Genomic DNA, 27828 nt, shown 5'->3' on the forward strand with positions numbered 1-27828 from the left:
GGTGTTGTTGTGTTGTTGTTGTTGTTGTTTTTTTTTTTTTTTTTTTTTTTTTTTTTTTTTTTTTTTTTGCCAGAGTGTCTTGGCTTTCCATGCCTGAAATACTCTCATGGGCTTTTCAGCCGAATCTGAATGCCTTTAGGGCTGATTCTGAGGCCAGAGTGCTGTTTAGGACATCCGCCATTCTATGTGTCTGCTGTGTATCTCACTTCCCATGTTGGATCACTCTCCCCTTTATTTATTCTATCAGTTAGTATTATCAGGCACCAGACATGTTTATGTGATCCTTTTGACTCTTAGTCCTTTCATTATGATCAATTGTGAACAGAAATTTATCACTTGGACTAGTGAGATGGCATTGGTATATGCCACCTTGATGGGATTGAATTGGAATCCTCTGGTATGTTTCTAACTCTACCATTTGGGGCAAGTCAGCTTGAGCATGTCCCAAATTGTACATCTCTTCCCACTCTTATTCCCACTATTATATTTAACAGGGATTACATTCCAGTTAAATTTCAACACTTAAGAATGACTGTGTATTAATTACAGAATTAAACCAGTAGTATTAAGTAGAACAGACAAAAAAAATACTTACAGGGATAACATAGTAAATTGTTCATTAACAGTCAGGGCTATGCTGATAAAGTCACCGTTTCTCATAGTGTCCATTTCACTTCAACAGGTTTCCTTTTTGGTGCTCGGTTAGTTGTCACTGACCAGGGAGAACATATGATATTTGTCCCTTTGGGACTGGCTTATTTCACTCAGCATGATGTGTTCCAGATTCCTCCATTTTGTTGCAAATGACTGGATTTCATTGTTTTTTACTGCTGTATAGTATTCTAAAGAGTACATATCCCATAATTTCTTTATCCAGTCTACCGTTGATGGGCATTTAGGTAGGTTCCAGGTCTTAGCTATTGTGAATTGAGCTGAAATAAACATTAGGGTGCAGACTGCTTTTTTGTTTGCCAATTTAAATTCCTTTGGGTAAATTCCAAGGAGTGGGATGGCTGGGTTGAACGGTAGGGTTATCTTCAGGTTTCTGAGGAATCTCCAGACTGACTTCCAAAGTGGCTTGACCAGTTTGCATTCCCACCAACAGTGGGTTAGTGTCCCTTTTTCCCCACATCCTCGCCAGCATCTGTTGTTGGTAGATTTCTGTATGTGAGCCATTCTAACTGGGGTGAGGTGAAACCTCATTGTGGTTTTGATTTGCATTTCCCTGATTGCTAGTGACATTGAACATTTTTTCATGTGCCTGTTGTCCATTTGGATTTCCTCTTTTGAAAAATGTTTATTGAGGTCCTTGGCCCATCTCTTAAGTGGGTTGTTGGTTTTGTTATTGTGGAGTTTCTTGATCTCTTTGTAGATTCTGGTTATTAACCCTTTATCTGTTGCATAGTTTGCAAATATTTTTTCCCATTCTATCAGTTGTCTCTTCACTCTCCTGACTGTTTCTTTTGCAGTACAGAAACTTCTCAATTTGATGCAATCCCAATAGTTAATTTTGGCTTTGACTGCCTGTGCCTCCCAGGTCTTTTCCAGAAACTCTTTGCCTGTGCCAATATCTTGAAGGGTTTCTCCAATGTTCTCTAATACGTTGATGGTGTCAGGATGTAGATTTAGGTCTTTAATCCATGTTGAGTGGATTTTTGTGTAAGGTGTAAGGTAGGGGTCTTGCTTCATGCTTCTGCACGTGGAAATCCAGTTTTCCCAGCACCATTTATTGAATAGACTGTCCTTGCTCCAGGAATTAGTTTTAGATCCTTGATCAAATATAAGTTGGCTGTAGATGTTTGGGTTGATTTCTGGTGTTTCAATTCTGTTCCGTTGGTCTATCCCTCTGTTTCTGTACCAGTACCATGCTGTTTTGATAACAACTGCCCTGTAGTATGACCTGAAATCTGGTATTGTGATGCCTCTAGCTTTGTTTTTGTTGTACAAGATTGCTTTAGCTATTCGAGGTCTCTTGTGCCTCCATATGAATTTCAGCATCATTTTTTCTAGATCTGCGAAGAATGTCTTTGGTATCTTGATTGGGATTGCATTGAATCTATAAATTGCTTTTGGGAGAATGGACATTTTGATGATGTTGATTCTTCCAATCCATGAGCATGGAAGATTTTTCCATTTCTTGGTATCCTCTTCTATTTCTTTCTTTAAGATTTTGGAATTCTCATCGTAGAGATTTTGACGTCCTTGGTTAAGTTTATTCCAAGGTATTTGATTGTTTTTGTAGCTATTGTGAATGGGATTGATCTTAGCAGTTCTTTCTCAGCCGTGGCATTACTTGTGTATACAAAGGCTGTTGATTTTTGTGCATTGATTTTATATCCTGCCACTTTGCCAAACTCTTCTATGAGTTCCAATAGTCTCTTAGTAGAGTTCTTTGGATCCTCTAAGTAAAGAATCATATTGTCTGCAAAGAGGGATAGTTTGACTTCTTCCTTCTCAATTTGTATTCCTTTAATTTCTTTTTCTTGTCTGATGGCTCTGGCTAAAACTTCCAGAACTATGTTAAATAGTAGTGGTGAGAGTGGGCATCCTGTCTGGTGCCAGATCTCAGTGGAAATGCTTCCAACTTTTCCCCATTCAATAGGATGCTGGCTGTGGGTTTTTTAATAAATTGCTTTGATTATATTGAGGAATGTTCCTTCTATACCCAATTTGCTTAGAGTTTTCATCATGAAAGGGTGTTGAATTTTATCGAATGCTTTCTCTGCATCTATTGAGATAATCATATGGTTTTTCTTCTGCAGTCTGTTAATGTGGTGAATCACATTGATTGATTTGTGAATGTTGAACCATCCCTGCATACCAGGGATAAATCCCACTTAGTCTGGTGGTTGATTTTTCTGATGTGTTGTTGTATTCTATTAGTGAGAATTTTATTGAGGATTTTTGCGTCTATGTTCATCAGGGATATTGGTCTATAATTTTCTTTCAGTGCTGCATCTTTCTCTAGCTTAGGGATTAAGGTGATGCTGGCTTCATAGAAAGAATTTGGGAGGATTTCATCTTTTTCGATCGTTCTGAATAGTTTGAGAAGAAATGGGATTAGCTCTTCTTTAAATGTATGGTAGAATTCAGCAGTGAATCCATCTGGTCCTGGGCTTTTCTTTGTTGGGAGGGCCTTTATTACTGTTTTGATTTCTGTCTCAGTTATGGGTCTATTTAGGTTTTCTATGTCTTCATGGTTCAATTTAGGTAGATTGCATGTGTCCAGGAATCTATCCATTTCTGATATATTTTCCTGTTTGCTGGCATACAAGTCCTTGTAGCAATTTCTGATGATTCTTTTTATTTCTGTGGTGTCTGTTGTTACGTTTCCTTTTTCATCTCTGATTTTATTTATTTGGGTCTTTTCTTTTTTTAGTTAGTTGGGCCAATGGGGTGTCAATTTTGTTTATCTTTTCAAAAAACCAGCTCTTCGCTTGGCTGATTTTTTATAATGTTTTTTTGGATTCAATACTGTTAATTTCTTCTCTGATTTTAATTATTTCTCTTCTCCTACTAGGTTTGGGTCTGGTTTGCTGCAGTTTTTCTAGGTCCTTGAGATGTGCTGAAAGCTCATTTATTTGGTACCTTTCCAATTTCTTGATATAGGCACCTATTGCTATAAACTTGCCTCTCAATACTGCTTTTGCCATATCCCATAAGTTTTGATATGTTGTGTTGTTATCCTCATTTACTTCCAGAAAGTTTTTGATTTCTCTTTTGATTTCTTGAATGACCCAGTGTTCATTCAGGAGCATGTTGTTCAGTCTCCATGTGTTTGCATACTTTCTAGGGTTTCCTGAGTTGCTAATTTCCAGCTTCATTCCTCTATGGTCTGAGAAGCTGCATGGTATGATTCTAATTCTTCTGAATTTGCTGAGACTTGCTTTATGGCCTAGTATGTGATCAGTCCTAGAGAAGGTTCCATGCACTGCTGAGAGGAATGTGAAGTCTTTAGATGTAGGATTGAAAGTTCTGTAGATATCTGTTAGATCCATTTGGGCGATAATGTCAATTAACTCTGCTGTTTCCTTGTTGATCTTCTGTCTGGATGATCTGTCTATTTCTGAGAGTGGAGTATTGAAGTCCCCCAGTACTATTGTATTGGAATCTAAATCTCCCTTTAAGTCCCTTAACATATCTTTTAAATAGACCAGTGCCCTGTAATTCGGCGCATATACCTTTATAATAGTTACCTCTTCCTGTTGAATTGAACCCTTAATCATTATATAGTGCCCCTCTTTGTCTCTCTTAACAGTTTTTGTATTAAAGTTTATTTTGTCTGATATTAATATGGCTACAACTGCTTTTTTTCATTTCTGTTAGCATGGAATATCTTTTTCCAACCTTTCACTTTCAGTCTGCATGCATCTTTGTTAGAGAGATGTGTTTCTTCTAGGCAACAAATAGTTGGGTTTTGTTCCTTAAGCCAATCAGCCAATTGGTGTCTTTAACTGAAGAGTTAAGTCCATTAACGTTTAATGTGACTATTGATACGTAGTGACTTTGCCCTGCCATTTTCCCGGAGATATTTTCTAGTATATGCTTTGAGCTTCCCATGCTGTTTTACTAGTAGGTTTTCTTCCTTTACCTTCTTTCATATTGATGGCCGTGTTTCTGTGTTTCTGAGTGTAGCACATCTTTAAGTATCTTTTGCAGGGCCGGACAAGTGGCGGCAAACTTAATTTCTGTTTGCTATGAAAGGTCTTTATTTCACCTTCATTCACAAATGAGAGCTTGGCAGGATATAATATTCTGGGCTGGCAATTTTTCTCTCTTAGCACCTGTGCTATGTCTCGCCATTCCCTCCTAGCCTGTAGTGTTTCTGATGAGAAGTCTGCTGTGAGTCTAATTGGAGATCCTCTGAGAGTAATCTGACGTTTCTCTCTTGCACATTTTAGGATATTTTCTTTATGTTTCACTGTGGTGAGTTTAATTACAACATGTCGTGGTGAGGATCTCTTTTGGTCATGTTTGCTAGGGGTTCTATGAGCTTCCTGTACTAGGATGTCTCTGTCCTTCTCCAAACCCGGAAAGTTGTCTGCTAGTATCTCACTAAAAAGGCCTTCTAATCCTTTCTCTCTCTCCATGCCTTCAGGAACTCCTAGAACTCGAATGTTGGTTTTTTTAATAGTATCCTATAGATTCCCAACGATATTTTTTAGATTTCTAATTTCCTCTTCTTTTCTTTGGTTTGACTGTATCCTTTCCTGTTCTCTGTCTTCTAAGTCCGATATTCTCTCTTCTGCTTCACCCATTCTGTTTTTAAGGCTCTCTAATGTGTTTGTCATTTGATCTGTTGAGCTCTTCATTTCATTTTGATTTCTCTTCACTATCACACTTTCCTGTTCTACTAGTTTCTGCGTTTCATTTTGATTCTTCCTTAAAATTTCATTTTCATGAGAGAGATTTTCAATCCTGTCCAATAAGGATTTCTGTAATTCAAGGATTTGCTTTTGAAAACTTCTAATTGTTCTTATCATAAATTTTTTGAAATCCGTATCTTGCATTTCTTCTATCTCATCATCTTTATAATCTTGGCTTGGGTGTTTTGTTTATTTGGAGGCATCATAGTGTCATCGTTGATCTTGTTCCCTTGATTTTTGTGTTTGTTGCTTGGCATAGTTAATTCTTCTTCCCTTACTGTGAGTTTTTTTTTTTTTTTTTTTTTTTTTTTTTTAATGCTGTGTCTGTGTTAAGTGGACTGCCTGCTGTTGGAGGAGCCTTGGAGGCTTGAGATGGGTGTGGCCTGAGAGCTCTGCTTGGTTCTTCCGGGTTACGGGTATGCAAAGGTGACACCCTCAGGTTATGCGTGGTAAATCTCTCTCTATTTATTTATTTATTTTATTTTTTTATTCAGGAGGTAAGTAATACCGCATGGCTGAGCAGAATTGATGGTATTTAGCTTCCGATCTCTGGCTTCTACCCAAAGAGTCTGTGCGGGCTCAGTTTCTCCTGCGGACTCCCACTGGGTTGCCTAGGCTACTGAATTGTAGCGCCTCAGTTCCTTAGCTCTCCCCTGTTGTTATGTATATCCGGAGTCTCTTGTTCGCCTTTGCAAGGTTGGCGGAGAGAGAAACTCCTCTGTACCAGTACCCCCCACTTTTTTTTTTTCCTTCTCTCCTGTAGTCAGTCTGGTGAACTTTCCCGCTCCCCTCTAGATTCTGACCACCGTTTCCCCGCCAATGTCTTGGGTTACTGAGCTCACCTCCCCTTCCAGTGCCGATGTTTGGATTCGGAGCCCTGGGGGTCCCTGCTCTCCCCGCTGGTCATCTGTGTCACATCCACTCCCCTTCCCGCACTGGTGCTCAGACCCTGCGGCTCCCACGGCTCGGCTTCCGCGCGGTGGGCAACCTTACTCTCCCCGTAGGTCCTCTGAGTCACAGCCACTAGATCCAGAAGGGTTTCCTCTGCAATTTTTTCCTGATCCTTTTTCTGAGGCTACCGTAACTCCACTTTTATTAAACTAAATTTTCCCGGACTATTGGTGCGCACCCTCACTATTCCGTCATCTTGGCTCCGCCCAATTTGAGTTTTAAACCTTGTTTTTGGTTAGTCAATAATGTATCAAATTTATATATTTTATTTTTAAAAAACAACCCTCCATTTCACTGATCTTTTGTATTTTTTTTTGATTTTGTTTATTCCTCTCTAATTTTAACTATTTCTTCACTCCTACTAATTTTGAATTTGGTTTGTTGTTGTTTTTCTAGGTCTTTGAGATGCAAACTTTTCTAATGTCTTGATGCCTTTCTAATGTCTTGATGTAGGCACCAGTTGCTATAGACTTCCCTCTTAACATTGCTATTTCTATATCCCATAAGTTTGATATGTTACATTGTCATATTCATTCATTTCCAGATATTTTTTATTTACTTTTGATTTCTTCTATGACCCACTGTTCATTCAGGAGCATGTTGTTCAGTCTCCATGTGTTTGCATATTTTCCAGAGACTTTTAAGTTGTTAATTTCCTGATTCATTCTATTGTGGTCAGAAAAGATGTAAATTTTTTAAAAAAATTTATGATATTTGCTTTATGGCCTATAATATGGTCTATCCCAGAGAAAGTTCCATGCACTGATGAAAAGATTGTATATTCTCCAACTATGGGGGGAAAAGTTCTGTAGATAATAGGTAAATCCATTTGGTAAATAGTGTCAATTAGCTCTATTGTTTCTTTGTGGATTTTCTATCTAGTTGATCTGTCCATCATTGAAAGTGTGGTGTTGAAGTTCCCCATTACTATTGCATTGGAGTCTATGCCTCCCTTTAGATCCATTAACATTTGTCTAAAAGAGCCAGCGCCTTGGTGTTAAGTGCATATAGTCACATCTCTCCTGTTGAATTGATCCCTTAATCACAGCACAATGCCCTTCTTTTTCTCTTTGAACAGTTTTTGTTCTAAAGCCTATTTTGTCTGCTATTAGAATGGCTACACATGCTCTTTTTTGCTTTGTTAGCATGGAATATCTTTTTACATCCTTTCACTTTCAGTCTGTGTCTTTGTTGGTGAGGTATGTTTCTTGTAGTCAGCAGTAGATGGGTCTTGTTTTTTAATCCATTCAGCCAGTCTGTATTTTTAATTACATTCAAGATTTTTATTAATAAGTAATGACTTGGTCTTGCCATTTTTCCATAAATATTCCTATTTGCTTTGGATTTCCATTATACTTTCACTGGGAGATTCTCTCCTTTCACATTCTTTCATACTGATGACTACCTTTCTATGTTTCTGTTTGTAGCACTTCTTAAGCTGTTCCCTATCATGCAGTCACAGAGTTCCCACAGTCTCAGTACACAAGGCTCCCATAGTCATGGGGTGCAGAAGATGTGTTCTGCCCTATTTCCCTATCCCATGCACAGAGAGAGCAGAGCTGGCTGTCTGTGGGTGCTCCACTTGAGCCCTGGAGCCTGTGATATGTTGAGAGGCTGGGTGCACCTCACAGTCCTACGTGGGCACTCAGCTACATGTCAACCCTCCCAGCCAGACTCAAAGTCAGTGGTGAACATGGGTTTTTCTCTATGGTAAAAACCCCACAGCACATGCATACACGAGAACCACCACAGCTGCTGCTCGTGTCAAAATGACTCCTTCTTCCTGCCCATTGCTGGGGGTACACACAAAAGGCACTGTAGCAGCTACTAGTGTCAAAATGACACCTCCTCCTCGCTGCTTGCCAAGCATCCTTGTGGGTGATGGGGTGGGGGGAGAAATGGGACCATTTTTCTGGATTAGATGGATATCCTGTGCTCCATTAGGACTCCAGGCCAGACTCAAAGACAGTGCGCTCTTCCAGGATGTCCCTCGAGCTATATCACCAATGGCGTGGGCTGCCTCAGTCTGCTCTCACCTCACTCTCCAAAGCTGGAGCTTTCTCTGGCTTTTGGCTGCAGGGATTGTGTGAAGTGTTCTTGCTTGTTGCTGCATGTCCTCACCTTCCATGCTGATCCGTGGTGTCCTTCCTTCTGTCAAATTTCCACTGCAGATTTCTCTCCAACTCTCCCCTGGGAATGCACTTCTAAACTTTTGTGCTACTGTTTTCCTCTCTCCTAAAGCTGTGTTTCCTTTCCCCATTCAGCCATCTTGGAATCTCTCTTTGCTTGTTTTCTTTTCTTTTTTATACACTTATAGTAATAACATTGATTAAATCTATAGTCTCATTCAAATGACTGGCAGTTGATGCTACTTGTTGGTTGGGGGGTTCAGATGAGGCACTCAGCAGGGTGAACATCCTTGAGCCTTTTGTCTTATACTTCTTGAAGCATGGCACATGGGTTATGAGAAGAAACATTTCAAGAGCAAAATGGCAACAGACCTAAGTGGAACTTCACAAGGTTTCTTACAACCTGTTCTCAGAAGTCATGCAGCATAGCATCATTTCTGTCACATGCTGATGGTTACACATGTCAAGCCTAGGTTCTACATGGGAGGGTCTTCTACTATACGCTTCTATCTCCTTCAAGTTCTCTTTATCACAGTCTTGGCCAGAAATATAACTGCTCTCTTTGTATATAATATTTAGAAATAAAGATATATTCAAATACATGTATTAATGGGTAGAGCATAAATAAGTCTTAGAAATCTAGTTGAAAAGCAATCTGAATAATGTTATTTTTCTTTTTATTCAGCCTCTCACACAGGAAATCATGCCAGAAAGATTGTAAATAAGAGTTAAGAAGAAAATCTACTATCTCAGGAAAATTAGGTGTGAATAGTCAGTTAACCAGCAGGATAGTCTTCTGTATTTTACCATTAAATAACACAAAGAAACATAACTGTAACTGTTTAGATAGCAGAATTATAATAATAATGGTATAATTTAACAAACCTTACAATAAGGAATAAATTCCACTTCAATCACATATTGGTAATTGTAACATTTTAAGTAATATTTTTATATTAGTTTTTATTTATTTGGGAGGCAGGGAAACATAGGGGGAGATAGTCACACACACACACACACACACACACATAAACACACCACAAATATACTTAGCTCCCGTCTGGTTCACTCCCCAAATTCCCATAATGACCTGGATTGGTCTAGAGCCAGAACTAGGAGCTAGAAAGACAATTCAGATCTTCCAAATGGGTGGCAGGAACGCAGTTACTTGAGCTGTCACTGCTGCCTCCTCTGCATTGGTAGGGAGATGGAGTTAAGAGCCAGAACGAGGAATTGGACCCAGGCATTCCGGTGTGGGATGTAGGCATTTTAACCAGTAGGCTAAACACCTACTTTTTAATATTTTCACTAAAATTTTTAATATTTTGTACAAGATTGTGTAGCTAGTTTGTGGCAGATTGATTGAGCCTTTCCTGATTTCTAGCCAACTTGCAATTGTGATATCAAGCAAGGCCTGATGCTGTATGCGTAGAAAGTAAACTTCAGTCTAGAATATGAAAATGATAAAGTACTTAATACATTTGTTACTTTTATTTTTAGAATAAAGACAACATTCTGTTCTTTATTCTTTGTTATCTTTATGTTTTGAGTTACTCGTACCTATCAAGAATATTCTGTGATGGAATTTGACATTAAAGAATGATTAAAAAATTGATATTTTTAAATATGATATCCTATTCTTATATTAATATTATTATGTTTTTCATCCTCTAGGCTGTAATTATGGAGGAGTTGCTAATAATCATAGATATTTAAAGATAGGAGTTTCAACTGAAAATAAAGAAAATCCGGATCAATTAATGAAGGTAAATATTCAACATTTGACTGAAAGTACTCAATATTACAGTCATAAATTTGTCTTTCCCTCTTACGTAGGGTGAAAATTCACTGATTCTAAATTCATTAATCAAAATATTAACTATTTTAAGCAAATCATTTTGGTTTTATGTTTTACTCTGGCTTTATACTGTACAACCAGTCAAATTTTAATCTTTAAGAATATTATTCACTTCTCAGCCTTTTGACTAAGATTAAGTGTAGAATATTAAAAGAGATTTAGGGGCCAGGGCTGTGGCATAGTAGGTTAGGCCTCTGCCTTTGGCACTGGCATGCCATCTGGGTACTGGTTTGATTTCCAGCTGTATCACTTTCAATCTAGCTCCCTGATAACGGCCTGGGAAAGCAGTGGAAGATGACCTAAATGCTTGGGCCCCTGCACCTATGTGAGAGATCCAGAAAAAGCTCCTGGCTCCTGGCTTCAGATGGTTTAGCTCCAGCCATTGCAGCCATCTAGGGAGTAAACCAGTGGATGGAAAACTCTCTCTCTCTGTCTCTCCTCTGCCTCTCAAATAAATACATAAATCTTTAAAGTAAAAATGGTGATTTAATCCATTAATACATGAGGATTTTATGCACATATAAATAAAGAGTAGATCAATATTGCATTAAATAGTTGCCCTAAAAACTTTGAGAAGAACAATGAATATACTCAAATATTTATTACATTTCTTAGGACTGTACTATGTTCCAGAAGAGACTTTCCATGCTTTATAGAACCTTCCATCATAAGAAATCTTATAGTAATTTTTAATAAAACAGATCAAAGAAAAACATGCTTAGAAACTAAGAGTAGAGGAGAATTTTGCATTTTATTGGGTTAGAAGGAAGTATCATCTACAGATTCATTTATCATATTAATTTTTACTTCTCCTTTTACCTAGTTTTCTTTCCTTTTACCTAACCCATTTCCTATTCCCTAAGATGTTTTACATAATTTCAAAATTACTTAGGTCTCTTTCCTCTTTTTTTTTTTGGCAACACTCAATCTTGAAAATGTATTTTTAAATTATTATACTGTTACAATATTGGAATTAGTATACTATTGCTTTACTACTAGGAAAGGTATAAATATAATTATGGAAAAATATAGGTCAAAATCATATGCATAATTCAGGTTAAAGTACAAAACAGTTATCTATTTAATCATATTGAGTATATTAATAATTTACATGCAACAGTCACTAGAGATAGGAAAAATGGAAATGTATTAGTTACAAACATTAGTGGGAACATTTTGAAATTATTATCAAGCAGTTTAATTGGATATTATGGGTTAATATTAAAGACCGATTTGAATTTTGAAAATATGAAGGTAAATATGTTTTTCTTGCATGGGGAAATCTTTTATTCATTGTAGAGAGAATATTTATCAGTATGCTGTGGATTTATGTATGCGAAAGGCTTGGAGTAAATAAATGCTCTGTATAAGTATGCAAAGTATTATTAAAATGGTAGTTTCCCCTCTATTCTCTAATCATTGGTGCTCTTTTAAATGTTTAGATATTATCTGAAATAGAAAAGGAAGAATTTTTGAGAAGTAAAGCCCATTGTTCCAGTCCTGGTTCTGTTCTTGAGCCTCATCCTCATGATTTGCCTATGGATGAACGTATTGCACAAGGTCAGTGAAACTGATCAGTTACATTTTTGATAATTTTATGTGATTGACCATAGTTATCAGAAAACAATTTGAAAGATATTTTTGAATTTAGCAGAACACACTTGTATTTGAAAATGATGCCTCTATTTGTTAATTTACATGTTCTCTAATTTTCTTCTTTTTAAGATTTATTTTATATTTTTGAAAGGCAAATTTAAGAGCTGACACAGAGAGAGGGAGAGACAGACTGAGATCTTCCTTCCACTGTTTCACTCCCCAAATGGCTACCACTGGGCCACACAAAAACCGGGAGCCAAGAGTCTCTTCTGGGTCTCCCACATGGGCGCAGGAGCCCAAGCACTTGGATCATCTTCCACTGCTTTCCCTATTCATCTGAAGATGAATAGCTGGAACTCTAACCAGTGTATGGGATGCTGGCACTGCAGGCGGTGGCTTTGCCTACTATGCTACAGCGCCAGCACCTCTAATTTTCTTTATATTCTATATTATTTAATTTAAAGTTCTATAACTTAATTTAAATATGCTTCAAAGTTTTCCACTGGAACAGCTGACTGTAATAGATATAATTAACCCTGAATTTATGAAGTATGTTTTAACTATATTCCTTAACTATTCCTTAATTATACACACAAGCACATTTTTAAGTTTTGTGGAATATTTTAGAGCAAGTATGTGATATAATTATTGACTACAATAGAATTTCTATGTATATTCAAGAACATATATTCTTTTTGTATATTAGCATTTTTACTTTGATAATATGCTGGCATTATTTCTTCACTTCACAATTACTTTTATACTTTAAGTTGAATTCTTTTTGACAGATTTGATCTTAAGACTAATAACATTTCTTCTCATGAATACAGATGATGGTGATATAAATTTTGGGTATTGTGAAGTGGAAGAAAGGTGCAGACAATCATTTGAGGCTTGGCGAGATAAACAGAAAGAACTTGAGGACAAAGAAAAAGAAATTCTCAAAGCTCAGAGAGAGAGAGAAGAAAAGCAATTTCAAGAAGAAGAAGAAAAGAGACATTGCTGGATGAAACAATTTGAAATTGAGAAAAAGAAATTAGAGAACATTCAGAAGGTATGCCATTTTTCTTTTGTTTTTCATATATATTTTGAATCAGTAACTGCCTCTGAAGAGTGTTAATGTTTGGGTTAGGTTATGGTGTGAATCGATCCCCCCCGCCCCTTGGCTTTTAATTACTGGAAGCAGCTGACTGTGAGTTGACAGTAGTTACTCTGAACTTTTTGAAATTCCAGATACTTGGTCTTGAAAGCCCAGTCTATGAAGTTTCAAGGATCATCCCAGATTGTTTGAAATTTGCAAGTATGCCATTGCTGTTTTGTATACCCTTCTTTTTTTTTTTTTATTTTTATTTTTTTGACAGGCAGAGTGGACAGGGAGAGAGAGAGACAAAGAGAAATGTCTTCCTTTTGCTGTTGGTTCACCCTCCCATGGCCGCCACGGCTGGCGCGCTGTTCCGAAGCCAGGAACAAGGTGCTTCTCCTGGTCTCCCATGCGGGTGCAGGGCTCAAGCACTTGGGCCATCCTCTACTGCACTCCCTGGCCATAGCAGAGAGCTGTCCTGGAAGAGGGGCAACCGGGACAGAATCCGGCTTCCCGACCGACCGGGACTAGAACCCGGTGTGCCAGCACTGCAAGGCGGAGGATTAGCCTATTGAGCCACGGCGCCAGCCTGTATACCCTTCTTTTTTTTTTTTTTTTTTTTTTTTTTTATTTTTGACAGGCAGAGTGGACAGTGAGAGAGAGAGACAGAGAGAAAGGTCTTCCTTTGCCGTTGGTTCACCCTCCAATGGCCGCCGCGGCCGGCGCGCTGCGGCCAGCGCACCGCGCTGATCCGATGGCAGGAGCCAGGATCCAGGTGCTTTTCCTGGTCTCCCATGGGGTGCAGGGCCCAAGCACCTGGTCCATCCTCCACTGCACTCCCTGGCCACAGCAGAGGGCTGGCCTGGAAGAGGGGCAACCGGGACAGAATCCGGCGCCCCAACCGGGACTAGAACCCGGTGTACCGGCGCCGCTAGGCGGAGGATTAGCCTATTGAGCCGCGGCGCCGGCCTTACCCTTCTAATCATAGGAAAAGGCATACAGTGTTCTTGATAATGCAGTGCCCTTGCTCTGTAGTCTGGCGTAAGATGCATTATGTAAAACATAATGCATTTGTTGAGCCGTCTAGATGATAATCAGTGTCCCTTACACTGGGAGCTTTTTGATGTTGAGTTTTACATTTGTTTTTATATCTGCTATGTGTTTTTTTATTTTTTCTATTTTTCTTTTCCCCAGCGTGTCGATGTAGTTAGATCATACTATGGGCATTTTGAGAAACTGGTGGGTTTTAGGATTCTGTTTATGGATCATCAAGAACTTAAAATGTCTGGATAATGGGCAGGACTGACCCTCTCCAGTTTTCATTGTTAGGTTTGCTTTATGTAGTATCTAGAACATGCGGGCTTTAAGGGTTCCATTTAGAGAATATTAGCTGTGGTCAGTTAGGCAGTTCAGGATACTCTGTCCCTCCATGTTGACTACATTTAATTAATGGAATATATAGAAAGTAAACAAATTAAAAATAACTATATTCTAATTACTATGGAGCTAATTTTGCTGTCCCCTTTTTAGTGGTAACCATTCTAACTGGGATGAGGTGAAACCTGATTGTGACTTTGATTTACATTTCCCTGATGGCTAGTGATCCTGAGCATTTTTCATGTGTCTGTTGACCATTTGAATTTCCTGTTTTGAAAAATGCCTTTTCATGTCCTTTGCCCATTGCTTTACTGTATTGTTTGTTTTGTTTTTGTTGAGTTTCTTGAATTCTTTATAGATTCAGGATGTTAATCCTCTATCAGTTTCATAACTTTCCTATTTTTCAAATATTTTCTCTCATTCTGTTGGTTGCCTCTTCAATTTGCTGTGTTTCCTTTGCAGTGAAGAATCTTCTCAGTTTATTGTAATCCCACTTGTCGTTTTGGCTTTGATTGCCTTTGCTCCTAGTGTCTTTTCCAAGAAGTCTTTGCCTATTCCAATATCTTGCAGTTTCCCCAGTGTTCTCCTCTAGTAATTTGATGGTATTGGGTTGCAGATTTAGATAATTGATCAATTTTGCGTTGATTTTTGTGTAAGGTATAAGATAGGAGTCTTGTTTCTTCTACATGTGGAGATCTATTAGCTGGTTGTAGATGTGTGAATTGATTTCTGGAATTTCTATTCTGTTTCATTGGTCTGCGTGTCTATTTTTGTGCCAGTACCAGGCTGTTTTGATTATAACTGCCCTGTGATATGTCTTGAAATCTGGTATTGTAATGCCTTCAGCTTTGTTTTAGTTGCTTAAGCTTTCTTTAACTATGCAGGTCTCCTGTGTTTCCATATGAATGTTCTCATTGTTTTTCCTAGGTCTGAGAACAACTCTCTGAGATCACATTGAATCTGTAAATTGCTTTCGGTATTATGGACATTTTGATGATATTAATCCTTCCAGTCTTTTCCAGATTGCAACATATTTACATCCTCAGAATTAGAACCCAAGGTGTCATCTATTCAATATCTTACTGTAAAATTAAGTTTGTTATCCTAGTCCTAGTAACTGAGTACATTTGCATAAATTGTCATCTTTAACTGTTGTTTACAAATATATACTGTGAGAATCAAGTTTAATGAACAAAATATTCTTTGATATTAGAATATAGTATTTTATGTTATCAATCTTTAGGAAGAACAGAACAAGATAAATGATGAACTCCATAAAGAAGAGAAAATATGGAAAGAAAAGCTTCAACAGCATGAGGTATCTATTTGTTGTTTTTAATCATTACATTATCTTTCTGCATTTGAAACAAACTACTATGTTTGAAATGGGAATTGAAATTATATTGTCTAGCTGATGTAGGATTTATTTTACTACAACATTTAAATTTATTAATCATCAAAAACTTTGAATACAATTTTCAGAAAATTAAAATTAATTTGTTCAGTGAGTATATCTATATGAAACTATAACTCCAAAATTTCTGTAAAGATTTGGGTCCACTTGGGGAGTGAACCAACGGAGGGAAGATCCTTCTCTCTGTCTCTCTCTCACTGTCTGTAACTCTGCCTGTCAAGTAAATAAATAAAAATTTTAAAAAAAGATTTGAGAAAAGGTACGATTATGATTATTTTACTATGTCTGAAGAGTATTAGAAAAGATTAGTATATTTCTTGAGCACACTCAACTGATTGTTTAATAACCCCATTTAAGATTATTAGGATACATTAGGCCGACGCCGCGGCTCACTAGGCTAATCCTCCACCTAGCAGCGCCGGCACGCCGGGTTCTAGTCCCGGTCCGTTGGGACGCCGGATTCTGTCCCGGTTGCCCCTCTTCCAGGCTAGCTCTCTGCTGTGGCCAGGGAGTGCAGTGGAGGATGGCCCAAGTCCTTGGGCCCTGCACCCCATGGGAAACCAAGAGAAGCACCTGGTTCCTGCCTTCGGATCAGCGTGGTGCGCCAGCGGCAGCACACCAGCCGCGGTGGCCATTGGAGGGTGAACCAATGGCAAAGGAAGACCTTTCTCTCTGTCTCTCTCTCTCACTATCCACTCTGCCTGTCAAAAAATAAAAAAAAAAGATACATTAATTATTATGTTTAAATTTGATTCATTCCACAGTTTTATGTAAAATTAATATATTGCATACAGTTGATAAACTTCTCACATCCAGCTATCCATCTAAGCATTATTATCCTTCTTTGTATTTCCTTCAAATATTTTCCTTATTTTTATAAAAATCTTGAAAAATAACTTCCCATTATATATGTTTAAATTAAAAATGATTAGGCATGTGAAGCATCAGGCTTAAATACTTACAATGCTTATCAAAAATATTTTAGTTGGTAAACTTTCTCTGTGTTTTCAATGCTAAAAATATTTTTAGCTATTTCTTTCATTATTGTTTTGCAATTTTTATTTTGAAGACCTTTCATGCGCTTGGTTACATTTATCCCATTTTTTTGTACCTTTTGTGAATAAACTATGTGATATGAATATTGTCTTAGGAAAATTAGTATGTATGCATATGCATATAGTATCTTTGTGTGAACTGAATATAGCAAAATATTAAATATTGTTAAACCCAAAAATGTAATTATAAAGAATAAAACATTAAAGATACAAAAAAGAAATTGTTTTTACTAACCATAGAAACTATGTGGTTTATTTGTGGGGTAAATTCTTTTACTACTTACTTTTTACAATTGAAAAATGGTTGCATTAAATGTATATTTTTCCTATGGTGTTTATTATTGCAGACTTTATGTTTATTTCTTACATTGTTTTGAAACTTTAGAATTTTTCACTTTATATGTTCATATGTTAACTATTTTTAATGTGTCCAGAAATTCTTTAAATGCCTAAGGTACAAAAATGAAATTAGAAAATAATCCCAGATTGTATGGAATTTATATTCTTTAGGATTTTGACATATTACCTGCATCTAAGTGTTTGTATGTATGAGTGTATGTGTGTGTGTGTGTGTTATAAAGCTAACTCAGCCCTTTATCTTATGACTTTTTTTGTTGTGTTTAGAAAATTTATTTTTCTATTTTTTTCTTTCAGTTTTTCTCAGGTCTTTATTCTGGAACTCTTATTTGTCATTTATAGGAGTTTCTATGGTTAACTTCTTTATACTTTAACAAATATTTCATATTTTTGCTATTTTATATACTGTTTAGAGAAAACACGTCATTTTGAAGTTTTTTATTTATATATATATATATTTATTCAGCTATCATGCATTCCATTTTGACTTTGTTTGAAGGAGAAATTTTTTTAAGTTTAAATTCTTTTTGTGATTACTTTTACATGAAGTAATTCATATAAATCATTCCTTATAAAATTTTTACTTTATTGAAGCTCTTCTCTAGTTTAATAGTTCCTATTTCTTAGATGTTGATTCTTGCTTCTATTTAATGTATGTACCTTCTCACATCTTTTGTTAGTTATCCTTAAATATTTGCTGAGTTCTTTTTATCAGCTTACTATTGTTTTAGGACTCTAGTGACAAGAATTTTTCTCTAACTACAGATCAGCTCACTTAATACATTATGTGTTTGGCAACTTTTCTGATAGTTGGGAAGAGAAAATATGCATGAGTAAGTGGGTTCTTCCTTTTGCTTGAATGTGTGAGCTACCTGGCCTTCTTAATGTCATAATTCTGTACTTCTGTAGTCTTAGTGCTTTCTCCAAGTATTTTTTATCAGAACTCCCATTTCCAAAATTTTGAAGTCTACTTTTCTCCTAGGTGACTTATGACCTGTGGTTTCCCTTGCCTTTTTTTCTGTGCCATTTTAATTTCATATACTGTCTTCAAGGAAAATTCCTCAATTTATATCTAGATGATTATGTATATCCACAATATTAGAGTATCAACTTGCCAGTGTGGTCCAATTTCCTAAATATCTTTTAAAAATAATACCTTTTAAAATAAGTGACTTCATATATGTCAGTATAACTTCAGTTTAAGTGTTTGTTTTCCATCTGTATATTACATGGTATTTTCATAAAATCACACATTTGGTTTATGCTGACTGCAAATCTTATGTCATTTTAGGAATTTATTAGAAGCTTGCATTTACAAATGGAAGAGGAAAGAACAAGACTTAAAGACTTACAGGAAACAGAAAAAATACGTTTGTTAAAACTACAGAATGATGCAGCCATAAAAATTCAAGCTAAATATAAAGCATTTGTAGCATACCAAAAATATGGCCCGATCATAAAAGCACAACTAGAAAGCAGGAAAAAGAAAGCACAAGAATGGAAAGAAATGGAAGCAAAAATACGACAAATGGAGGCAGAAAGGCAAAAACGATTAGAAGAGGAGGAAAGGGTAGAAGAAGAGATAAAAAGACAGAAACAAGAAGAAAAGAAAAGGAGAGAAAAAGACTATGAAGAAAAAAAGAACATTCTGAGACAAGAAAGAGAGGAACTGCGAAACAAGGAAAAATTAAGATTAACAGAAGATGCAAAACAACAACTAATAATAAGTAGTACCTTAAAGAAAGAAAATTCTATTGATAAATATCTAACTGTTGAAGATAAGTCAAAGAATATGTGTGATACAGCCTTAAAGATTATGGATGAAAATTTGAAGCAAGAAGGTATTCCTCTTGAGGAATCAAATAAAACAGAAAATGTAGATACACATCTAATAGTGAAAGAATTAGTGCAACCCATATCAAACCAAACAATTTTGTCAGAATTAAAAATGGAAGGAGAAAATACAAACCCAACAAAAATACAGTGTTCAGAAAAATTGGGCAAGCAAGAAAGAGAATATGAAAATATAAATAAAAATACTGGACTGGAAAACCCAGGTCCAAAAGAAAATGTGAAAGAACAGTTTCAGATGCAAGAATTAAATTCTCAAATACAAAAAGAGAAAAATGTCAGACATGACGTAAATAAGAATGTGGGAGATGAAATCCAAGTAATAATAGTTGGACATAGTATAGGAATTAATGAGGTAAAAAACACGGAAGTGCAGAAAATAATCACAGGTGACCAACAGAGAGAGGCACAAAAAGTAGAAAATGAAGAGGTACCAAAACACAATGAATCATTACATGAAGAGAATAATACTTCACTAATTTCAATGAAAGAAAAATTGTTATCAAAATTGGAAAAGTCTGAAGATACAAGGAAAAATTTACACGTGCAACAAAAACAAACTGATTTAAAATCCAAAGAAATTGAGGACAGTCCAGAAGGCAATGCTCTGAATAGTGACTTTGTCATTTTTAATGCCACTGATGCCATGAGAAATACAGAAGGCAAAACAGACAAGCAAGATTACATTGTGGGAAGACATACTCCTTGTGAAAATTTGTGTGGCTATAATGTAGGAAGTTCCTTAGTTTCTAAAGAAGTTGGCTCTCAGAAAGCTGAGGTTAAAGAAATTCCAAACCAGTGTAATAAAAATGCAGCTGAGTATGAAAATGTCAGCTCTGTACCAGAGTCAACACTTCTGTCTTCTATTGAAGAAAAGAGACTAGCTTGGATGAAATCATGTAAACCTTGGTGCAAAATCTTCAGTCAGAATCAACAGAAGAAAATTGTTAAAAGAAGGAGACCTGTGAAATGTGCAGCCAATAGGATGCCTCCTTTGAGTACACTAGAAATTCTTCAGTATGGCAGTTGGAATACTCTACAGCAGGTATTCTAGTGTTATGCTGCTAAAGGACCACAATGGCCAGGGTAGGGCCAGGCTGTACCCAGGAGCCAGGAACAACTTCTGGGTCTCCAACATGGGAGGCAGATGCCTAAACACTTGGGCCATCTTCTATTGCTTTTCCCAGGTCATTAGCAAAGAGCCATATCGAAAATACAGCAGCAGGGCTTGAACCGGTGGCTGTATGAGATGCTGGCACCACAGGCATTACCCGCTGTGCTACAACACTGGCACTTCTTTTGCCTACTCTTTTTTTTTTAAGATTTTATTTATTTATTTGACAGATAGAGTTAGAGAGAGAGAGAGAGAAAGGTCTTCCTTCCATTGGTTCACTCCTCAGATGGCTCCAAGGGCCAAAGCTGCGCCAATCCAAAGCCAAGAGCCAGGTGCTTCTTCCCAGTCTCCCATGCGGTTGCAGGGGCCCAAGCACTTGGGCCACCTTCTACTGCTTTCCCAGGCCATAGCAGAGAGCTGGACTGGAAGAGGGGCAGCCAGGACTAGAACTGGCACCCATATGGGATGCCAGTGCAGCAGGTGGAGAATTAACCTACTGCGCCACGGCGCCGGCCCCTCTGCCTACTCTTGACAAACTATAATGTGCATATGGATAACCAGTGGATTTGTTAAAATATTGATTCTGATTCAACATGACCTAATTTTCTTCCTTTTTGCCACACCTCCATTGGTGGTATTGGTGCTGATCCATTGCAGTGCTCTAAAGAACCCTGTAATCTCACTACTACTCAAAGTAACTGTTTCAAACTTTTTTCTTTACAACATTAAATATATTATATAAAAATGAAACATACATGTGAATGTGCCATATGAAAGTTAAAAGCGTGATGGAAGCTATGATGTAGTGCATCCCATGTCGTAGTGCCTAGGTTTGTGTCCTGGCTTCTTCCAGTTCCAGCTTCCTGCTAATGTATAACCTGGGAGGCAGCAAGTGATAGCTCAAGGACTTGGGTTTTGTTCACCCATGTGGGAGACCAGATTGAATTCCTGGCTGCTGACTTTGGCATGACCCAGCCCCAGCTGTTGGTAGGTTTTTGGGGAGTGAACTAATAGATGGAAAATATTTCTCTCTCTCTCCCTCTCTCTCTCTCTCCTTCAAATAAAAATAAGTAAAATTTTTGAAAAAGAAAACACTATGTGATGTGCTGAGTACATAGCAATGTATTAAAAATAAATGTATATGTATGACTTTCAAACTATTTCAAATATGGAGGACGAAATATTATTCGTGATTCCACAAATTCTGTATGCTCTGGGTATATTATAAATTCAGTAGCAAGGAATGATTCAGACCTTGATAAGAAAGAACACCTGTTGTAGAAGGAGATATATATTGCATGGCTCAATTATTATTGGTTGTTTCTACTTATAGGTTTCATAATATCTCTTCGCATACTTTCTTCTGTTTTTGCAAGATAGCTGAGTCCGTCTAGTTGAAATATGGCAGGTTAGAAACACAATCTATTCCCTGATCTTTGTGGTCCCTGGTACTATTCAGGGATCTACCAAATGCAGATCATAAACATTTATGTAGTTAATCCTAAATATGAGTCCAAGGACATGAAAAAAAAAAAAAAAAAACAAGAAAAAGAACTTGGCAAGGGACTGGCTCTGTGGGGTAGCAGATAAAGCCACTGGCTGTGGTACTAGCATCCCATATGGGTGCCGATTCGAGTCCCAGCTGCTCCACTTCCAAACCAGCTCCCTGCTAATGTGCATGGGAGAGCAGCAGAGGATGGCCCAAGTGCTTGGGCCTCTGTACCCATGTGAGAGACCCTGAAGAATCTCCTTGCTCCTGGCTTCAGATTGGCCTAGCTCTGGACATTGCAGTCATTGGGGAATGAACCAATGGATGAAGATCAATTCCCTCATCTCTGTCTCTGTCTCTCCCTCTCTCTCTGTGACTCTGCCTTTCAAATAAATAAATTTTTTAAAAATTTGGTATGTCTCTATCTCTCTTTTTCTCTGTAATTCTGCCTTTCAAATAAATAAATATTTTTTAAAAATTTGGTGAAAAATTCAGGGAGTTAGCTAATACATGACTGCCTTATTGCTTTGATATATTTTCCTTCTGAACTTGAACTGGTCATGTATGATTGTGTTATTTTGTCTTTCTAAGTGGGAAAAACATTAGAGTGAAGATAGCTTCACTCAAATTCTGTTGTTAATAAAGGTGAATTTCAACATGTAGCATCATTTAAAGTTCTCTACAAATTTTGCAAGGCTAATATAGTTTATATTTACTATCATTGTCAATGTTATCCATCTAATTTTCTTGAATTCTCTAGGTTACAACAGTGACATTTCAAGATTTGCCAGGTTGTAATCTCTCCCCATTAGCAGAGTGTACAAACCTTCAGTTTCTATCTCTTCGACGCTGTGGATTAACTTCTTTGCATGGCCTGGGTAACTGCCATAAACTTAAGTATATTGATGCACAGGTATGTTCTCTATTCAATTTATCTTATAACAAAATATAAAACAGATTCATGTTTACATCAAGGACCTAAATTTGTGAGAACCAGACATGGAAGTCAGTCAGGTGGTATGACATAGAAATTATTCATGTTTTTGCAGGTGATATTGGCATTGCTTTTGTTACTTTTTTCTGTATTAATCAATGACTACTTTACTTAGTAGTTCAAAACAGCAATGCTCTTATTTGCTCGTGGTCCTGTGGACTGTGACTGGAAGCCAGGCCTGGCAGGATGCAGTTTGTCTTGACTGGATCTCTTATGTAATCGAAGTCAGACTAGACTGTACTGTCCAAAATCATCTATCTTTTATGTCAGGTACCACTGACATCCGGGTGATTCAGCTCTTGTGGTTATCATGGTCTTCTTTCGAGTGTGGCTGAATCCCAAGAGTTAGTGTTCCAAAAAGACAAGCTCCAGTATGCAAGTGCTTATCAAGCATCTGCTGGCATCCTGTTGGCTAATGTTTCACTGGCCAAGACTTGAGTTCTCATGGAAGAATTGTGTGGACGTGTGAATATTGGATTGTAAGATTTATTGGATAATGGCAAAGTAACAGACTGTTACCATCCACTTCTTGGCTCCTTATGATTTACATCCTTCCCACATGCAAAATACATTCACATCCCAATGACCCCAAAGTCTCCCGCACTTAACTGCGTCAAGCTCAGTCTTGAAGCATGGGATCTGTTCCTATATAAATCAGGTCCAGTTGAGATGAAGTTCTTCAGGTGCAATTTCTTGGGTATGTCTACTCATTGAGTTCTCTCAACTTAGGTCTCTACAAGGTAAAATGAAAGGTTCTCTTTCTTCCCCTATACCACTATACCCAGATCCCGTGGTGAGAGAGGGCTTGGTTGACTACAGTAGTCATTCCCATTCTCGATGGTAGAATCAAGATTGGCAAAATATTCTTTCTTGTTCATTTACATTGTTTGAAATATTTTATTATATTGTCCTATAAGAATGTTAAAGAATATGAAAATTAATGAATTCTTTTAAATCACTTAATATTTTTATTTAGATAGTATATAGCTTGTATGGTTATCACAAAAGATTGAGATTCATATATTCTCTTGGAGATCAGATCTTGTCCTTCCTCCTTTTGCAAATTTTAAATATTTCTTTAATAAGCCATTGAAATTAAGCTAATCATATTTGCTCCTTGCTTTAGGAAAACCATATTGAAACCATCAACTGTGAAAATCTGGAAAATCTCTGTGTTGTTCTTCTTAATAAAAATCAACTGACTTCTTTTCATGGTTTGGATGGCTGCACTAATATTCAAAATCTTGAAGTTTCTCATAATAAAATCACTCGAATTGGTGAGAATGGTAGAATTTTATTAATTTAGACATTTTTTAACATTGTACATTCTTTCATATATTCCTTTTTAGGAATCAGCTAATATTCATTTTCATATTTATGTTATACTTAATTGATCTTTTATCAAAATTAGGAAAGCAAACATATTCTTAATATATGTAAAAAGAGTATACGGCCGGTGCCGCGGCTCACTAGGCTAATCCTCCGCCTAGCGGCGCCGGCACACCGGGTTCTAGTCCCGGTCGGGGCGCCGGATTCTGTCCCGGTTGCCCCTCTTCCAGGCCAGCCCTCTGCTGTGGCCAGGGAGTGCAGTGCAGGATGGCCCAGGTGCTTGCGCCCTGCACCCCATGGGAGACCAGGAAAAGCACCTGGCTCCTGGCTCCTGCCATCAGATCAGCGTGGTGCGCCGGCCGCGGCGGCCATTGGAGGGTGAACCAACGGCAAAGGAAGACCTTTCTCTCTGTCTCTCTCTCTCACTGTCCACTCTGCCTGTCAAAAAAAAAAAAAAAAAAAAGAGTATATTCACACCACTGACAAATGGATAGTTCTTAGTGTCCTGTTAAGTTAGTATATTTACTTTTCCATCCCTTTACCAATAACCAGTACTAAGCTAAGCTCTGCTGGGGAATATACAACCCTGATTGGGTGCTGTTTATGGATTTTATGCTGCTACTTTTCTTAGGAATTCTCACAGCTGTTTCCTGGTGAACCCTTTCATCAGTTGCATGCATACATCACCCACACTAACCTATCCTTTAGGTGAGACTGTGAGTACCACCACCTGAAAGGGTTCATCTTCCAGAATTTCTCAGTCCCTCCATCCCTGTACATGCATGTCCATGTGTCTAGATCTACTTCCTTCCTTATGTTTTATAATCCATATAATTTGGATATTAAAACGTCTCATTTCATTTTTCTCTAAATATTCCAAACAGTTCCTTCTAGAATCATCTCTATCATTTATCGTCAGCCTGTGACAAATTATTCCTACTGTCATTCCCTTCATCTTAAGCTTTTGAAAAACAAAGTTTTCTTTTACTTCACATTGGAGTGTTTGCCTCAGTGCTCTTACCCTTTGGTTTGGAGAGTGCTCTGTTCTTGTTATCACTTCTTATCTCCTAGCATTCCTCTTCAATACACTGAAAATCACCTTCAAATTTTTTTCTACCACGTTTCTAGTAAGATAATCCTAAAATAGAAATCTATTTGTGTTGATTAATATCTGGTTTAAGATCCTGTCTTTTTATTTTTTTTATATATTTTTTTTTACTATTAACTTTGGCGTGAGATTCTTAATAGTCTTGGTAGGATATTAATGATGGTTAATGAAGAATTAAGCCTTGTAAAAAGTAGGAACTTGGTTAAAAGAAAGTGTACTATGATATAATGCAAATGGATTAAATGTTTGTACCTCCAAAGGATACTGTCATATCCACCTTATTTATCCTATAATTATTTGGAAATCTGATCTTGACTGAAATATCAGGGAGTGGGATGGGAGTAGATTGGGGAACAGAAGTAAGCCTACGCTTTGTGTGTAGATGTGATTCTACTTAAGACTTTTTGAAATTAGTTTTGTTTCTTTTTTCATTGTAGAAAATATAAAATGTTTACAAAAGTATAATAATATGTTGGAAACTCCAAATAACCATTATTTATATTCAATGTTGCTTAATCTTTATTTTTTTTGGTTTTGATTTTTTTTTTCCTTTTTAAAGCAAATCCAAAAACTACATAACTCTATCCCTTCATTCTTTAGGAGACAGTTTTTAATAATATGGTCCTTTCTAACTTGAGCACAGTGCGCTATGGCACCTAATAAAATTAATAATTATTACTTTTTTATATAAATGATAAGCCATAATCTAGTATTCGTAATTTTGGGGGGCCATTGATTTGTTGCATAACCTCTGTTGTTTGTTTTACAGATTACCCTACATTCTAGCTTTGTCCCTTTATATTTTTTGTCATCAAAATTGTTTCATAAAGCCCTCTATTTCCTATAAGTGGTAATGTGCTTAAAAGGCTTAATTAGATTCAAATCCATTGCTCTAGCAGAAATTCTTGATAGCTGACACTCTGTGCTTCATACTGCATTACATTAGCAGTCATACAGTGTTTGTCAGTTTACTTGTAATGATGATATTGTTCAGTATTGGATACAGCTAGTGATGGTGAAAACACTCCATTATAAAATGCTCCATCACCCTTTGTCTAATTTATCATCTATTTATCAGTTTGACCTGAATCAGTTAATGCAATAGGGATATGCAAAGTGAGTTTTCTAATTTGATCATTTCCTTTACATCTTTTCAGATGAGATTGTTTAATTAATTGCAACTGTTTGGTTATCCTAAAATAATTTGTAGAGGAAAATAGGGATGCATGCTTCCTTTTGTATTGGTAAATTTTCGGAATACAGTCCTAGTAACTCAAGTTACTTCCAGTGATGTATTTTTGTTTTCCTTTACTTTGTTTTTTTTTTTTTTTTTGTATTTCTCTTCCCTAACCTCTCTCTTTGTCTTTGTATTCTATGACCCATATTTTAATATTGAGATTATTTCTATCAGATACCTCATTATTTTTGATACTTAAATTGTACTATTCCATGAATTTGAATTGGAGATATCAAATATTGATATCTCTGATTCCTGCTTACTTATTTAAACTTTACAGTTTTGTTCTCTTTCTCTTCCTTTACAAACTTTATGCCAACATATTTACATAACTCTTTGTTATCTTTTGATCATAATATAGCTTCAAAACAATGCCAGTATTATTACTAACAAGAAAACTTACTGATTTAATTTTAAAACTTGTTTTGATTTCTTTTTGTCCTTGTATTATATCCCCAGAAAGATACAATTAAAGTAGTGTATCTAAAATTATTTGAGGTATTTTTATCTTTGTGATTATATTATGAAGTTGATATACAGTTAGTTCACTTTTCTCATTTGATTCAGTTTATTTTTAATTTTTAAAGCAGATATGATTTCACAATGAGAATTAGTTAAGAAAAATCTATTCAAAGTGATTATGCTTCTGTCCCTATTCTTTTTTATTCTTTTTGCCTATTACTTTTATATACAGATGCTTTGTATGACATTCAAGTTGAATATTTATATTTAGACATATATATATATATCTAAGAGTGTATATGTATGAGCATACTTCAAAAAGTTTATAAAAATTGAATTAAAACTTAAATCTATTTTGGCACAATTTTGAAATTAATGCATAGTTGGTTCATAATATACATTTTCCATGAATCACTTGAAGACTGATCTAATGAAAAAACTTCAAAACTGTTTTGCACCAAAATGAGTGTCATTTAATTCCCCACACTTTCTGAAGTGCCTTTATGTATGTGCTAATCCTTCTGTCATAAAAAATGTAGCATACATTGAATACCATTCCCAATCTTGCTTATTTTTCACTTAGCAACATATTATAGATTTCATAATATGAAATCCATTCTTTTTCCATGGCTGTAAAATATTCTTTTGTGTGGATGGATCGGAGTTTATTTCGGTGGTGTGTTTTGGTGGGTCTTAAATTGTTTCCAGCCTTCTATGTTGCTACTGCAGATATCCTGACACCTAGATAATTTCATACTTGATCAGGTATATCTTAGGATAATTTCCTACAAACTGTATTATTGGACTAACAGATATCAGTAACTTAGGAAAGTAATGCCAAACTCCCTTTATGTGGATTGTGCTATTTTGCATTTCTAATACATAATCGTGCCTGTTTTTTCTCATTTTCTTCTGTTTATTGTGTTGCCTTTTTGTCATATTTAAGTAAAATGTTAATTCATTTTCTAAAATCTTTTTCATTCTTGTTGATATAAGTACTTAAATATAGGAATTTTCCTTTGAGCAATTCTTAGCCCATAACTTCTGATATGTAAAAGTT

General features: G+C 36.5%; 1 protein-coding gene across 13 annotated transcripts in view; it reads left to right on the forward strand.

The window, feature by feature from the left end:
* LRRIQ1 (leucine rich repeats and IQ motif containing 1) overlaps positions 1–27828 on the forward strand; it is a 239590-nt gene that overhangs the window by 14033 nt on the left and 197729 nt on the right. For all 13 annotated transcript variants that reach the window (XR_516764.4, XR_007919512.2, XR_007919513.2 and 10 more), the window contains exons 4-10: positions 10121–10212; positions 11747–11864; positions 12731–12954; positions 15602–15676; positions 18476–20080; positions 22399–22551; positions 23759–23909. Coding sequence is in view for 10 of the 13 variants with exons in the window: in XM_008256853.4 (XP_008255075.2) it covers positions 10121–10212; positions 11747–11864; positions 12731–12954; positions 15602–15676; positions 18476–20080; positions 22399–22551; positions 23759–23909 (2418 nt within the window). In the remaining 3 variants the exon portion in view is untranslated. The remainder of the gene's footprint in view (positions 1–10120; positions 10213–11746; positions 11865–12730; positions 12955–15601; positions 15677–18475; positions 20081–22398; positions 22552–23758; positions 23910–27828) is intronic.

This window comes from Oryctolagus cuniculus, chromosome 11 (assembly GCF_964237555.1).
Source record: "Oryctolagus cuniculus chromosome 11, mOryCun1.1, whole genome shotgun sequence".
Taxonomy (NCBI): domain Eukaryota; kingdom Metazoa; phylum Chordata; class Mammalia; order Lagomorpha; family Leporidae; genus Oryctolagus; species Oryctolagus cuniculus.